Raw genomic sequence first — 15101 nt, forward strand, 5'->3', positions numbered from 1 at the left:
TAGGAAGTGAAAATGACCATTTTTATAAGATTCCTTAAAAAAAAAGAGTAATGTTAGGGATACTAGATTTATAAATAAAATTTGTAAATTAAATAATGCGTCATCAATAAGAATAAGCACGTTATCAATAATAATTTAATATTCAATTTTCATGCCATTTAATTTACAAAATTTTATCCATAAATTTACTTCCTAGCATTATCCTAAAAAGAAATCACCCCAAGTGACCTTTTTTTTTTTTTTACATGAATGGATAGAGTTAGCTTTACTTTTGTTTGTGCGGTTGTTTTATGCCTAACTCATTATTTAATTAATATATTGCAACTCATTCACATTGCTAGGAAAATTGCTAGCAGCTCCTTGGATGTTAAATTTAAACATAAAATTTAAAATTGAAAGCCTAAGGCACTTTGATCTTTTTTTAACTTTGTTCTCCATCAGATACGTCAAATTGAACTATTATTTATTATATTTTTATAATTGTAATAAATATATTTAGAACAAAAACAATAATAAAAATGATAAAAATATATTTATTAATTAATTGAAAATGAATTTGAAGTTGCTGTCGAATTTGACAGCAATCACCTTTGGTGCCAATCCACGTCATGCCACATAAGAATTGACATCTCGGTTGATAAACACTAATTATCTTTTTTTATTGTTATTGTTGATGTAAACTTTTTGATATCTTTTATAGAAGAGTAAACTGTCGGTTTACCCCCTGAACTTTCACCTCACTTTCGATTTCCCCCCTGAACTTTTCCATTGGAAAATTAAGGACTCAAACTAATTTTTTTAGCCAATTTGCCCCCTACCGTTAGTTTTTCATATATTCCATCCATATTTCCGTTAAGTGAGACCATGTGCACAACATGTGAGGGTAGTTAAGTTATTTCACTCTTAAAAATGATTAAAAAACTGAAAATAATAAAAAAAGCAAAACTTTCCCTCTATTTTTTCCCGCTAATTCCTATCCTCGATTTTATTTTTCCCTCTCATTTCTATGCATGAGAAATGACATATGGTGTTATTGTCTACCATTTTTATTTTCTCTAACAAATTAATAATTTGACAAATGCTAATGGTGCTATTGTCTCCAAAGCAGTGCATTAATATAAGAAACCCTAGTCTTTTTTATGGACCTGTTTCTTATATTAATGCACTGCTTTTGAGACAATAACACCATGAGCATTTGTCAAATTATTAATTTGTTAGAGAAAATAAAAATGGTAGTACATGCTTCAAAAAAAAGATTAACTTAGCTACTTATGAAGACAATAACACCATATGTTATTTCTCATGCATAGGAATGAGAGGGAAAATTAAAATTGAGGATAGGAATTAGCGGGAAAAAATAGAGGGAAAATTATTATTATTATTTATTTTCAGTTTTTAATCATTTTTAAATTGAAATGACTTAACTATCCTCACATGTTATGCACATGGTCTCACTTAACGGAAATATGGATGGAATATATGAAAAACTAACGGTAGGGGGCAAATTGGCTAAAAAAATTAGTTTGAGTCCTTAATTTTCCAATAGAAAAGTTCAGGGGGGAAATCGAAAGTGAGGTGAAAGTTCAGGGGGTAAACCGACAGTTTACCCTTTATAGAAATGTTCTTAGTTTGCTATATAAGAGAAGCAGGGGCAAGTTCAACGAAAAGAAAGCCTTCTTATTTTTAATTCATCAAACCTCTTCTCTGTGACTCTGTCCAAGAATTTTCCAAGCCTTAGACTAGAAACGTTTTCATCCCATATCATTCTGAATCTCAACTAAGAACAATCCGATCATCACAAACGTTTTGGTAGGCAATAACTAAGAGAGACAAGAAAACATGTATGATAAGTAATGACGCATAAATTAAGTAAAGATTATAAGTAGATGATGTAAGTACTTTAGCTGAACTAATAATTGCGTATGCTGGATAATATTGAATTATCATTAAGCATGAGACTAATACAATCGAGTTCAAAGCTTCTGTACTCATTTTTTGTGTGACATTTTTGTTACCTCTGTCATTGATTGACAAGTGTTAAGTTTATGATAACAGAGTTGAAGAGAATTATATTTATGAACATGTATCAATTAATGATATAATCCACACACAAAATAGTTAAGATTGAAATCCATACCTAATTATGTAACACTACCCTCTTGGCACTAGTGGGAATTAATTATTGTCTACCATTTTATTCAACCTGAAATAAAGTAATTATAGATGTATATATTTTAGGTTGTATGACTAATTAAAAGCAAGTGTGGATTGTGAGAAGCAAGCCCGTGTATCAAGGACGAAGCCAAAAATCTATATGAATAGGGTCATCTTCAAATAACAAAGTCACGAATTGAAATTCTCAAAAAATTACTAAACAAAACACATACACACACACGTGTGTGTGTGTGTATCCATAAGGTTTTTTATACAATATCACTTGACACATTTTCTTAATTACCAATACCATCAAATATCTCTCTATAAAAATAATCATGTTATTATTCATCTATTGATCTCTCATCTAATTTCTCAATTGATTCTTCAAACATTTCATAGCCAAAAATACTCTATCACATGGGATTACTATATGCATTAAGTGCATTTTTTTCCCTATAAAAAAAAAAAAAAAAAAAAAAGAGTGGGTCATCCCGCCCCCTCTAGGCCGAAGGTGGCTCCGTCCATGCGGCATAATGTTTGAGTTGAACAATATTGTTAATGAATTAAATAATTAGTTATTAGAGAGAGGAATCGGTGGGAAATCGAACCTATACCATAATGCATAAACATGATTGTTGTCCCACACTACAGTAAAAAGGCATTTGCGGATATGAGTTAGGTTTTCGTAAAAACTATTGGTGGCGTTATTGGCACCCTCTAAAAAGTATCATGCACTCCAAATATATACATAAAAAAAGGTAAATATCAATTTACTACCCTCAAGTTTCGTGGTTTTCAACATTTGGTATATGAAGTTTTTTTCGTTCCAGAGTCATACTAAAGTGTTAATTTTAGGATAATCTCATATATTCGTTAGTTAAAATGTTAACTCTGCTGTTAACTGATTATGTGGCACTTATGTAGACAATGACTGGACGCTATGTGTCATTAAGAGATCCACGTGAAAATTAAAAATTAAAAAAAAAAAACTAAATATTAAAAAAAAAAAACTAAAAAACCAAAAAAACCTACCCACACCCAGATCTTTCTCTCTTCCCTCCTCTCACAACTCCAAGATCTGCAACTCCCACCCCTGTGCCCACCCTCCCATAGTCTTCCCGTCGACCTGTGTCCCTAATCAAAAATTCAGATCGTCTTCCCCAAATCTACCCATGCCCGCCCTCTCACCCACACCCAGATCTTCTCGTCGACCCGTGTCCCTAAGCAAAAATTCATGCCCAGCAAAAGCCCAACTCAAACCCATCATCTAATGGCTCTCAGTCTCTTTGGCAGATGACGAAGCAACATCTTCGACCCCTTCTCTCTAGACATTTGGGACCCATTTGAGGGGTTGGGCACTCTGGCCAACATCCCCTCCTCCGCCCGTGAAACCACCGCCATCGCCAACACTTGCATCAACTAGAAGGAGACCCCGAAGGCCCACATCTTCAAGGCGGACCTCCCGGGGATAAAAAAGGAGGAGGTGAAAGTGGAGGTGGAGGATGGGAGTGTGCTGCATATCAGCATTGAGAGGAGTCGGGAGCAGGAGAAGAAGAATGACAAGTGGCACAGGGGTGGGAGTTGCATATCTTGGAGTTGTGAGGGGAGGGATAAGCCATGACTGAGTTTGGGGTGGGCTCAGTGGAAAGGAGAGATGAGAGAATGATCTGGGTGTGGGTGGGTTTTTTTGGTTTTTTAGTTTAGTTTAGTGTTTTTTTAAATTTTTTAAATATTTAGTTAATTATTTTTTGAAATTTTAATTTCCACATGAACCCCTTAATGACGCGTAACGTCTAGTCATTGTCCACATAGGCGCCACATCATCAGTTAACGGCAGAATTAACTGTTTGACTAACGGATATATGAGACTCTCCTAAAATTAACACTTTACGTATAACTCTGAGACAAAAAAAAATTTATATATCAAATATTCAAAACCACAAAACTTAAGAGTAATAATCTGATATTTACCCTTAAAAAAAAAACTTGATATAAGTGCAAAAGCTTATAGCAGCTCCCAAAATATAATGTTATACATTATTTTTTGAAGCGAATACTATAAATGAATGCGAATAAAGAGACAAAGGGCTGGTTTGGTATTGCTGTGCTTTGAAAAAAAGCTGCTATGAGAATAAGCGGCTGTGCTGTGAGAATAAGCAGCTGTGAAATAAATCAGCAGAGTGTTTGGTAAACTTTTTTGTAAAAGTGCTTTTGAAAAAAAAAACAGTCTGATAGTGGGTCTTTTCATTAAAAGAGCACTGTAGTTCTGTGTGCTTTGAAAAAAAGCCAGTTTTCCAAAGCTACAAATTGCAGCTTCAGCTTTTTCCTTTGATTTCAGCTTATTCTCACAGCAGCTTCCAAAATAAGTCATTTTTTTTTAAGTTTACCAAACACTAAAAACACTCTCAGCTTTTTTTCATAGGAGTTTTTTTTAAAATCACCTCAACCCCAAACTGGGGCAAAGTATATTAGAAAGAGCGCTTTTAGTCCATGCTTCTTTTATAGTGTGATTCTCACTTTACTACTTTTAAAGGTTGGTTGTAAAATTCCAATTTTCATGCATAAAATTTTTCTGTCCCACTTTCATGCTTAAGGTACCGTTTAGTATGTGGGATGAGACAGAACGCATCCGTCCCACGTTTGGTGTGCTATTTTTTCCTGGAATGTGCTGTCCCACGGAACAAAATTTGGTTGAATTTTCGTTCTACCTCCCCCTTGGAACAACTCGTTCCATCCCGTAGAACACAAAATCATAAATTTTTAAGACAAAAATGCCCCTTATCTTTTTCAATATTTACACCAAAAAATCTGAAACCCTAATAAAGCTTCTTCTTCCTGCCGCTGTAATTTCGAAAGCTTCCTCCTCATCCTCTCCCGTACCGTCTCTTCTCTTCCCCACAGAGTGGAATCTGCATCTCCAAGTTCCAGGTTCGATCTTGTTCTCTGTTTGATTAATTGAAGAACCTATTAACTTTTATCTGACAAACCAGTTCGGCAGCCTCTTGAAAGCTGTAGTGACTTGGTTGTCTTTCATCCGTGATCTGATGTCATATGAAATATGATGGTTTTCCGTGACCTAAACCAGCTTTTCTCTTACAGTCTTACTATGTGCTTTATGAAGGAGAGTTATATTGTGTTCCTTGTTTCTGGGCATTTTTCGAAAGTGAATAATAGTCTGATATCATGTATTGCTCTTGTCATGAGCCAAACTTAGTGAGATCTACGTCCTCTGATGCGCAATTTTGGTTTGCTACACAAATCATCAGATTGCGAAGGATGGAAAACTTCGTTAATTGACATCTAACTGAAATTGGGTTTTCATCGAAAGATTTCCGGTGTACAGCTTATATATTTTTTTTTGTGGACATTATATGACTCACAACGAAATTAGGTTGTGTCGCGTGTATGAAGCCGCTACCTGAAGGAAACTTGTTTTTCATTTTGAAGCTGACATACATTTTGTTTCTGGTTATATTTTCAGATGTTAACAATGAGAAATGGATTAAGTTTGTCTTTGAATTTATGAACGACAAATGTTTCGATCTTATTTAGTAATTGAGGTTGAATTTATGAACGACAATGTTTCGGTCAGCATCGATATTTCGTGGCTTTGGGCAATGTTTCGGGTCCCTATTTTTTCTTTTGTGAGTCTGCCCTTAGTGATGATTCATCAGCACAAAGTAGGGGGAGATGATGTATAAATTTGCTCGAGTTATATAATTACTAGTGCTTGATTTCTATAAATGATTTTCCTTTTGAGTTGGTCAATCGGATCATTTAGTTTAGTTTGAATAATTAGCAACGCATTTACTCCCACACTCTTGCCTTTGTTGTGTGCTCGATAGTGGGTTGAGATAATGAGTCGTAGTAGATTGTTGTGTTGAAGACTAATGTGTTGGAACAACAAATATAGAGTGTTTCTTCTGCAAGTCAGCTGTAGGACACCTTCTTTTGTACAAGTATTTATATATTCATTTTTTGGCCAAATTGGATAAATGATCATTGTGGTCATAAAATATTGGAAAGATAGCTCGTATGCTAAAAAAATGCAGATGATAGCTCATGTGCTAAAAAAACTCAGATTTAAATCCTTGTAATGTACTCCGTTGCAAATATAATCCAAAAGTGATTTTTCTGTTAACTATCTGTTAATACATTGATCTGCATCGTCCCAACCCTCCACCCTTTGATCACGTACCCAATCCTTATCTTTCCCTCCACCGCCACCTTTATCTCCTTACTCTTCAGCTGCGCCGCCAGCCGCCAGCCCCCGCCCCACCTTCTGATCCACCACTTTGTTCCTCACCCTCATATCCATCTTGAAATTCGTTGTGTTCCGGTGCCTATGCGTGAACCCTTTGAGCAGCTTTGAACCCAGCCCCAACCCTACGTCGTTCTCGTTCCCGAGGATCGCGTACATCTTGATCCCCTCGCTGTAGAAGATGTCGAGTTTCGGGTTGGGGTTCCTCACCTCTACACTGGTGACAACCTGGACGTCGAGGTGGGTCCCGTCGGGTTTGGAGACGGTTCGAATTTGAGGATCTGGAAGGAGAGGAGGTAGAAGGCCGGGAGGCGGGGGTTGAATAGGAGGTAGAAGATGCCGCCGGTGAGGGCGGCGAGGATGACGACGATGAGGAGGAAGGCGCAGAAGACGCAGTAGCAGCTGCTCCCCCGGCTGGGCTTTGGGCGGAAGGGGGGATGTTGGGCTTTCGGCCTGGTGGACTGGGTAGGGGCCGGCCCGGTTGGTGCGGGTATCCGTATCCTGGAGGTTTCTGGAGAATCGGTTTAATGGGTGGTTGTTGCGCCATTTTGTTGGATTACTCTGTTTCTGTTCTGGGTAGTTTTGCAGAAAAAAAAACAGAGACCCAAATGGGATTAGATTGAAATTTGTTTGAATAATAAAGAAATTAGTAATTAATATAAAAAATGTGATTAAGTTCAAGAAATTGGATTGATTTGGGTAGTTAAATTAATCGTGCAGAGCAGGAAGAATGGGTTAGAACATTTTTGAAAAAAAAAAGGATGGAAATTTGCAATTTCTGGAATTTGAATTCTGATAAATTTGAAACGTGGATTTGAATTTCTGGGAAAAGAAGAAATGGGTAGTAAAATTTGGAGGAAAAAGATGAAGAATGGAGGAAGAAAGGAAGGGAAAGGATTGAATCTCTGGAAATCGGATCACCAAGACAGAGTCATTCAATTTTTGAGAAGTAGGGGGGAGGGAGAGAGAGAGTTAACGGAAAAATCACTTTTGGATTAAATTTGTTAACGGAGTAAACTACAGGGGTTTAAATTCAAGTTTTTTTTAGCACAGGGGCCATCTTCCGAATATCTTATGACCACAGGGGTCATTTATCCGATTTGGCCTTATTTTTTTTCAGCTAATGGCTAAGGAAATGTGTTAATTAATTTTGAAGTAAATTTGAAGTTGCATTATTATTCTTTTCTGATTTGCCTGTTTCGGTGTTATTAACACCCAGTTCCTAATTTTGCTGAATTTCTTTGTATTTTGTAGTGCTTCGATTTCTTTGTATTCTTTTCTGATTTGCTTGTTTCGATTTCTTTGTATTTTGTAGTGTTTCGATCTGCCCAATACTGCATCTGCAACCAAAGATCTGCCTCTGTTTATTTGCTTCCACTTCCCCTATTGGGCAGTACTGCATTCAAAGGTATCTCTCTATCTGGATTCATTATTTCAGTGTTTAAGTTTCAATTTTTATGTGCTAAAATCTATAAATTTGATGTCTTTGGGTTTTAATGGATTGGATTGGATTACATGTTTTGGATTTTCCTCTGTTGGATTGGGTTCTGTGTTATTTTTTTAAATGAACTGGAGGAATATCCTTAGGGTTTATTTGTTTGGTAATTTGCTTTATATTGAGTTGTGTTACTCTTGCGTTTCAAATGAACTGGAGATCTCAAGTTCCTGCCGGGAAATGGGGAACAGGGAACCTCACCCTCCATGTATTTCTTCGAAATTTCTTATAAGTCGCAACGTATAGTTTTGAACTTCATTGCCGCTCAAAATATATTCATTTTATATCTAATTTCATTTGAAAATATTATCTTTAGCCTGTCTGCATTACGCTCAGTTTTTGCAGAAGAAAGATTAATATTTTAAAATAGAAGTCAAATTGATTTGTGCACAAATTATTTTGATAACAACTTAACAAGACATCATTGCAGATTTGGATGTAGCCAAGTTAGTCAAAACAGTGTACTATTGATGTTTTTAAGTTTGAATCCCTTCTCTCTAATTTATATCAGATCTCAAAACAAGAAGATTTTCTAATATGCACTAGAATATATTATAATCTGAGATCTTTAACCATTGCATCTCTATTCATTAGTTCTTTAACCACTCTTTTGTTATTTCGGTGTATGCTATACACCAGAATATAGAATTTAACCATACATCAATGTTGTTTTTCCATTGAATGTATTTTAAGTATTAAAAAGTGAAGGAACTTTCTATATAGTTTTCTGTACATTGACCCTCTAAATGTTAAACAAAAAACATAGTGACTATTTTAATTGAACACAGAATCCTAGTGCTCGATTTTGATTCCCCTTACCAATAAATATATATATGATTGTTGAGGATAATTGCTTGGCTTAGAAATTTTTGATTTCTAGGAAGGGGGAAAAAGCTATGGGGCCGTTTGGCGTTGGCAGTTTTTTGAAACATTTGGTTTGTGTGTAGTATAAGAATTTTGAGGATTATGAGGGAGTGGGAGTAGATGAACCATAGGGTAGATTTAGATACTGGGCATCAGTTTCGAATGAGTTAAGGGATTATTCTCTTTCTTGTCTTAGAAATTTCATAGTTACACTTTCATACTTCTGTTAGCCTTTCCATTAGGAGCTTAGTTAACTAAGGACATGGCTCATTGATTGGATGATGATTGTGCATCCATGTGGTACTGCGGCTCCACAAGGACAATTTGAAAATAATTTTTTTAGTAAAATAAAAAAAAAAAAAAAAAAGTCGTCGTCTTCATCAGGTGGGTAAATCCAACAAACAACCCCAATAAAAAGTCCTAACCTAAACCCATCTTCCTTCACAATTAGCCTCAATCAAGTGCTAGCACCATCGTCGACTCATCTCAGTGTTGAAGACTTTGAGTCGATGCTGGTGTTAGCGCTTGCCGAACTGATATGTTGGGTGTAACAAAGAAGCAACCATAGGGATCCCTAGAAAAATACCGAGAATGCAAATTCGAGAACAACACTGTTTGTCATGTCGTACTACAACTCAGGTGCACTTCCTCGACAGCCAGGAAGAAAACGAAAGGAAAATCGAAATACAACCCAGGTGGGAAAATGGGTTCAAAGGCGAAATCGACCAATGGGTTGGTTTCATCTCCTCCAAATTCCTCCAATTCTTCTCCGGAAAGCGCAATTTTCTCATCATCTAGCTATAATCCAGATGGGAAGCAGCGAACTAAGCCCAAATCGAAGTCTTGATCATTTCATTATCCGCTGGGTTCTTCTGATTCGTTGATGGACTCACCGTTGCCCCCAAGAAAATTGAGGACAAAGTTGAAGAAGGTAATGAAGGAGGAGGAGAAGATTTGCTGAAAGTCTGAGATAAACTTATTAATGATTTAGTGATAAAATTGAGGTTTTACCGTAAAACCAATTAGCAATATGGAGAGTAGCTCAAAATTATATAAGCCCTTAACCAGACTTGTCCTTCTCCGATGTGAAACAAAAACTCTCCACACACCATTAACTTTCAACGTACATTCGCACGTATGATCGATTTTCAAGCCTACACGTAGACAATAAATGGGTGATGCTTGATCAACGTGTGGTCCTTTTGAGCTTTCACACAAGAAACAACATGCTCTAATACAATGATGAAATTGAAATTTTACCATATAATCAATAAACAATATGAGGAATAACTCAAGATCATATAAGCCTTTATCTAGACTTGTCCTTCACCAACGTGGGACAAACTCTCCACACACCATCAACTCTCAACATTCAGAGTGAACTTTTATCCGGGGAGAAAGTTTGTAGAGAGGCTGAGAAAATTGTTTGGGAATTGAAACCTTTGCAGGAATTGGGGAGTTGAAGAGCTGAAGCATTGTTGTACTTGGCATCAATGGCGATGGTGCTGTGTAGAAGAGCAGTGGTTTCTTTTCTCTTTGTTTTTTTATTTTTTAAATAAAATATTAAATGAATTGAAAAATAATTTATCCTTTATTTTTATTTGTTAATTCTTATTTAGTCAAAAAAAAGTTTTAATGTTTTTATTCTTCAAATTTTCACGTGGGGCTTACCGTGCCATGTCATTTGCACAATTATTCTCTATATGAGCGCCACATCACGCTTTATCGACGGTGTTAACGGAAAAACTAACGGAAGTTTAAGAGAGTCACAAAATTAAACTTTAGGTGTGAAAGTGGATTAAAAAAAACACATTAGATATGAAAATTGAAATTTCATGATACTTAAAGATAGGTAATTGAAAATTATCCTTTTTTTTTTATTTTGTCAAAAAATACTTTATTTATAATCTAATTGAAATTTTTACATCCATAGCAAAAATATTAAATAAAAATTCAGGGCCTATTTTGTCCGAAACAAATGGACCACCATGTTTGGCAGTAAACGAGGTAACCGTGTGAGCAGCCACAAACCCGATTTTGACATCTCCAATATGCTTCACCAAAGAATCAATATCAAACAAAAGACATTCCAAATCAGCATCTACTTCAATCTTCTTGTTAATAATTCGCAATATCACCTGGGGATCCGATTCAATCTCCACCTTTGTAAATCCATTTTCATAATATTCTTTAAAAAAAATCATCTCGAGTGGACTTGCTTTTTTTTTTCTTTTTTTTTCACAAGAAACGATAGAATAAGCAGACTTGCTTAGGCAATAAAGAAAAGGGGAAATAGCTTTCCTTTTGTTTGGAAGTGGCTTTATGCCAAAGTAGTTAGTTAATCAATACCGCTACTCATTAACATTGCAAGTGGAAAATTGCTAGCAGCTCCTTAGTTCCCTATATAAAGAGAAGCAGAGGCAGCCACTCAAAACACAAGTTCAAAGAAAACAAAGCCATCCCTATTTTTTAATTCATCAATCTCAACTAAGAACAATCCGATCGTCACAAAGGTTAGAAGTTAAATAGCGCAAGTATTTATCACACACACCGTTTATTAGCCGGAAATAATAGTGGTACGCTTGCAATCTCCAAGTTCATGTTCATGTAAATGCCCGGCCGCCTACACGCAGGGCCATGGCGAATTTATGTTGTCGAATAAATTCACTTATCTTCTTTCCTTTGTGATTAATCTGTGTTCCTTTCTCTCTAACTTTTTCTTTTAGTTTCTTGTTATCTTTGCACCATTTTGTATGTAGTATTTTTGTTTTTCGAACTGCTAGGATATCAAATAACAAAATCTATAACAAAGAGTATTTCAAAGTGCCTCCAGAAATTAAATAGGTCTTACATATTGTACATGCTCTCAGGTTGCAAAATGGAATGGAGACAAAGTTCGGAGAGCACAAAGCCGGGAAATGAGAACAATTCTTCGTACAGCTTAGGTGCAAGTGTTGTTGGTGTTGCTGCAGGAATTGGTCTAATAGCTTGGGGTTTATCTGCACTTGTTTCATCAGCTGGTGAGAAAAAGAAGAAAACGATGAAAGCTCCTGGAAAAGATAAAATCATAAACAGGGAAGAGTTTGCGCGTGATCCTAAAGGCTATTTCAGAGGCTTGCGCAAAAAGTAGGAACTTCTCTTGAACCGTTAAACATATGAGATTATGCCTATACTTTTGTTATTAAACTATCCTAATGGGAACTTGCAGCTTGTTGTCTTGTAGATGGGGATTACTGTAGTTTCTTATGGTGATTAGGGTTTTTGCTTTCTATTTTAATTTTTGATGTTTATCATCGGTTTAATGGTAGTAGAGTTCAAAACTTGATGAACTTTGGATGTGACAAAAGCCAACAAGATAACAAGATGCTAAATAAGTATCCTATCATTCGATGCAACCACAACAACAACAACAAAGCCTTTTCCCACTAAGTGGGGTCGGCTACCAAAAAGAAGATTTATTTTCTTAGTCTCTAGTACAAGTGAATTGGATGAATGAAATAGGTTAGAATGCTAAGCTATTTAGACCATCTCTATTCCTTGGGTTTAAACTTAAATTTTTTAATTCAGAAAATTTAGGTTTTAATCAAAAAACAATTTTTTTGCTCCAACCCTTGGCTTAAAATTTTCACTCCAGATTGTTGAAGAATGAATTTAGGCTTTTTTTTTTTTTTAATTAAGACTAACCTAAATTAATTTTATGAACATTTTAATCTAAAAATATTATAAATTCCGATGAATATTGAAAAATTATTAAACTGACACATGAAACTCATGAAACACCATGGAAGAATATGAAACACATGATAGAGATGTATAAACACAAAACACATGAAACCATGATTAATAGAAACAATAATTAATAAGTCATAAACTTAATACAAACGATAATTAATAAACTACATAAAATTAATACAAACGATAATTAATAAATTGCATAAACTTAATACAAATGATAATTAATAAACTACAAAAACTTAATACAAATGATAATTAACGATAATATTCACCACCTTGACTTGGTGTTGGATTTTCTGGTGGACTTGGTGGTGGATGTGGGATATAGCCTTGAGGTGAATCATCATCTTGAAATATACTCCTTATGGCATTCATTCACAAAATTTCCTTTTGCTTATCACGTAAGAACTTCCTATCATAAATGTATTTGTTGAGGTCCTCCCTTATCAAATCACATTTGAACATTCCATGCTCCCTTTCCCCAACCTTCATAAAGGACAAGCGCATTAGGGCTGCTTCTTCCTCCCAAGAGCTATGACTTTCGGCCAATTTTACAAATCCGGTAGAAATGGTTGTGCTAACCGGATCTTGCATCTTCCATTTTCTCTTTGCTTCCTTTTGCTTATCTCTTCTCGGGGGCCTTGTAAAAGAAGAAGTTGGGGTCACCGAATCGACATACTCATTGACATCATTTGTGCTTGCGGCTTCACTACCATATAATTTTCCCCATTGTTGGTCTGCATCGGTTCCCCACCTCAGACAATCCTTGAAGACGTCCCAAGCATGATGCAACTTAAAAGCTTGATTTTTTGGCGTAGTTCTTGTCTTATAAATTGCCATTACTTTGTCACTTTATGCAAGGAATGCATAAATACAATTAGTTGCAAAATAAGATTATGTACATGACAAATAAAATATCAGCAAAGAAACTCACCACTTCTATGGCGCTCCTTCCACTAGTCATGTCAACCACGGCTCTTTCCAAGCTTCATTTTCATAAAGTGCACGATTTGTTGATAACCTTCCACCGATCGTAAACACGACCAACTTCCATTTGGCTGGCGTTGGAGATTTCATTGAACTTATCAACAATTTTAGCCCACAAAACCTTTTTATTTTAATTCGTGCCAACCACACCATCTTCGTTAATAGAAACCCATGCCAAGCACAAAGCAACATCTTCCTCAAATGACCAATTACAACCTCTAAAATGATCTTTTGCCATCTTGAAAATTTTGGAAATGGGAAGAAATGGTTTTGGAAGATGGTAGGAAAAAAAAATGGAAGAATTGTAGAAGAAAAGTGAGTATTGTGTGGATGTTTCAACAAATACATAGGTACGTATAGAGTTTTTGTATGAATTTTGAGTTAAATAATCTTTTTAATTACTTTAGCCACTGAATTTAAATTTGGGCCTTTAGATTTTTTTAACCATTAGATTTGATTATATTCGATTTCAGTCGTCAGATTCAAATAAATTTATAATATATTAAAAAAAAAAGTTTGAACGTGGACTGTTGGATCAACCAACAACCATTTAAATTGTGGCTGTAGGATCAGAAAAAAACAGTCGTTAGGCTCATTATTACTTCCGACATGCGGGGGACAAGCCCACGTGGGTGGGGTCCGACTGGTGTTGCGGCTATCGCGTATTGCTGCATGCGCGTGTTGGGCCTGAGCAACAGGGTTTTGTAAGAGTATGAGTATGAGACAAACATTTATAGCCTGATTGTATAAATCTTGTATGGAAAAATCATGTTGATAAGCTTTTGGAAATCCTATTTGTTGTAGAATTATGTGAAATTAAGGTATACCAATTCTTGGTTTTTGATAATTCAATTGGTTAACTTGTGACTAGTGGTACTAAGACACACATGTGTTTATATATGTTTTATAGGTTTCACATCCAGTTTTCCACCCTCATATGTGGGGCACACCACTAACCCAGCCCACTTTTCTGGTTGGTATTTGGCCCAATTTTAGCTTCTAACCAATAACCCTAAATTGGCCCAAGGGTTGGAAGGAACGGGGGGAATAGATGGTAAATTTTAGGATTTACTCTGAGGGTTGGAGTTGGTCTTATAGACAACTAAAGGGTACCATTTTTCCCGATTACATTCATCTTGTAGCCGCTGACCCTAGCTATGGCTAGGATCGGTGACAGTCTTTTTCTTCTCATTTCTCTTTCTTCCTTTCCTTTCATTCTCCTTCATCTTCTGGCTTTACCTATCATGTTCACCACTTTCTTCCAACCCCCTGTACCCCTCTGACTTCTCTATTTGTAGCCCCTTCTTCCCTTTTTCCCGTTTCCCCTTCATTTCACCTTCCTTCAACTTTTTCGCCCTATTTCCTTCTTTCAACTTTTTGATACTTGTTTCCTTCATTCCGTCCAATTTCCTCCCACCCTTTTCCTCTTTTTCTCCTATTCCTTTTTTTTCTTCCCTTTTTTACCCTTTCATTCCACCTTCTATCAACCACATTTTCCCCCTATTTTCTTCTGTTTCTCTTTCCTTTCACTCTCCATCCCAATCGGCCCCATCCTTCATCATCGATTCTACAATTTAGTTCAGCTTCTACTTCTTTTTACTG

The 15101-nt window shown here is 35.9% G+C and overlaps 1 protein-coding gene across 1 annotated transcript; it reads left to right on the forward strand.

Moving 5' to 3' along the window:
• Nucleotides 1–4913: 4913 nt before the first annotated feature.
• LOC103423917 (uncharacterized) lies at nucleotides 4914–12106 on the forward strand. The gene is made up of 3 exons (XM_029099870.2): nucleotides 4914–5085; nucleotides 7734–7826; nucleotides 11648–12106. Exons 1-3 carry the CDS (start codon nucleotides 4929–4931, stop codon nucleotides 11905–11907), a joined length of 510 nt encoding a protein of 169 aa, XP_028955703.2. The 5' UTR covers nucleotides 4914–4928; the 3' UTR covers nucleotides 11908–12106.
• The last annotated feature ends 2995 nt before the right edge of the window (nucleotides 12107–15101 follow it).

Source organism: Malus domestica, chromosome 03, assembly GCF_042453785.1.
Source record: "Malus domestica chromosome 03, GDT2T_hap1".
Taxonomy (NCBI): Eukaryota; Viridiplantae; Streptophyta; class Magnoliopsida; order Rosales; family Rosaceae; genus Malus; species Malus domestica.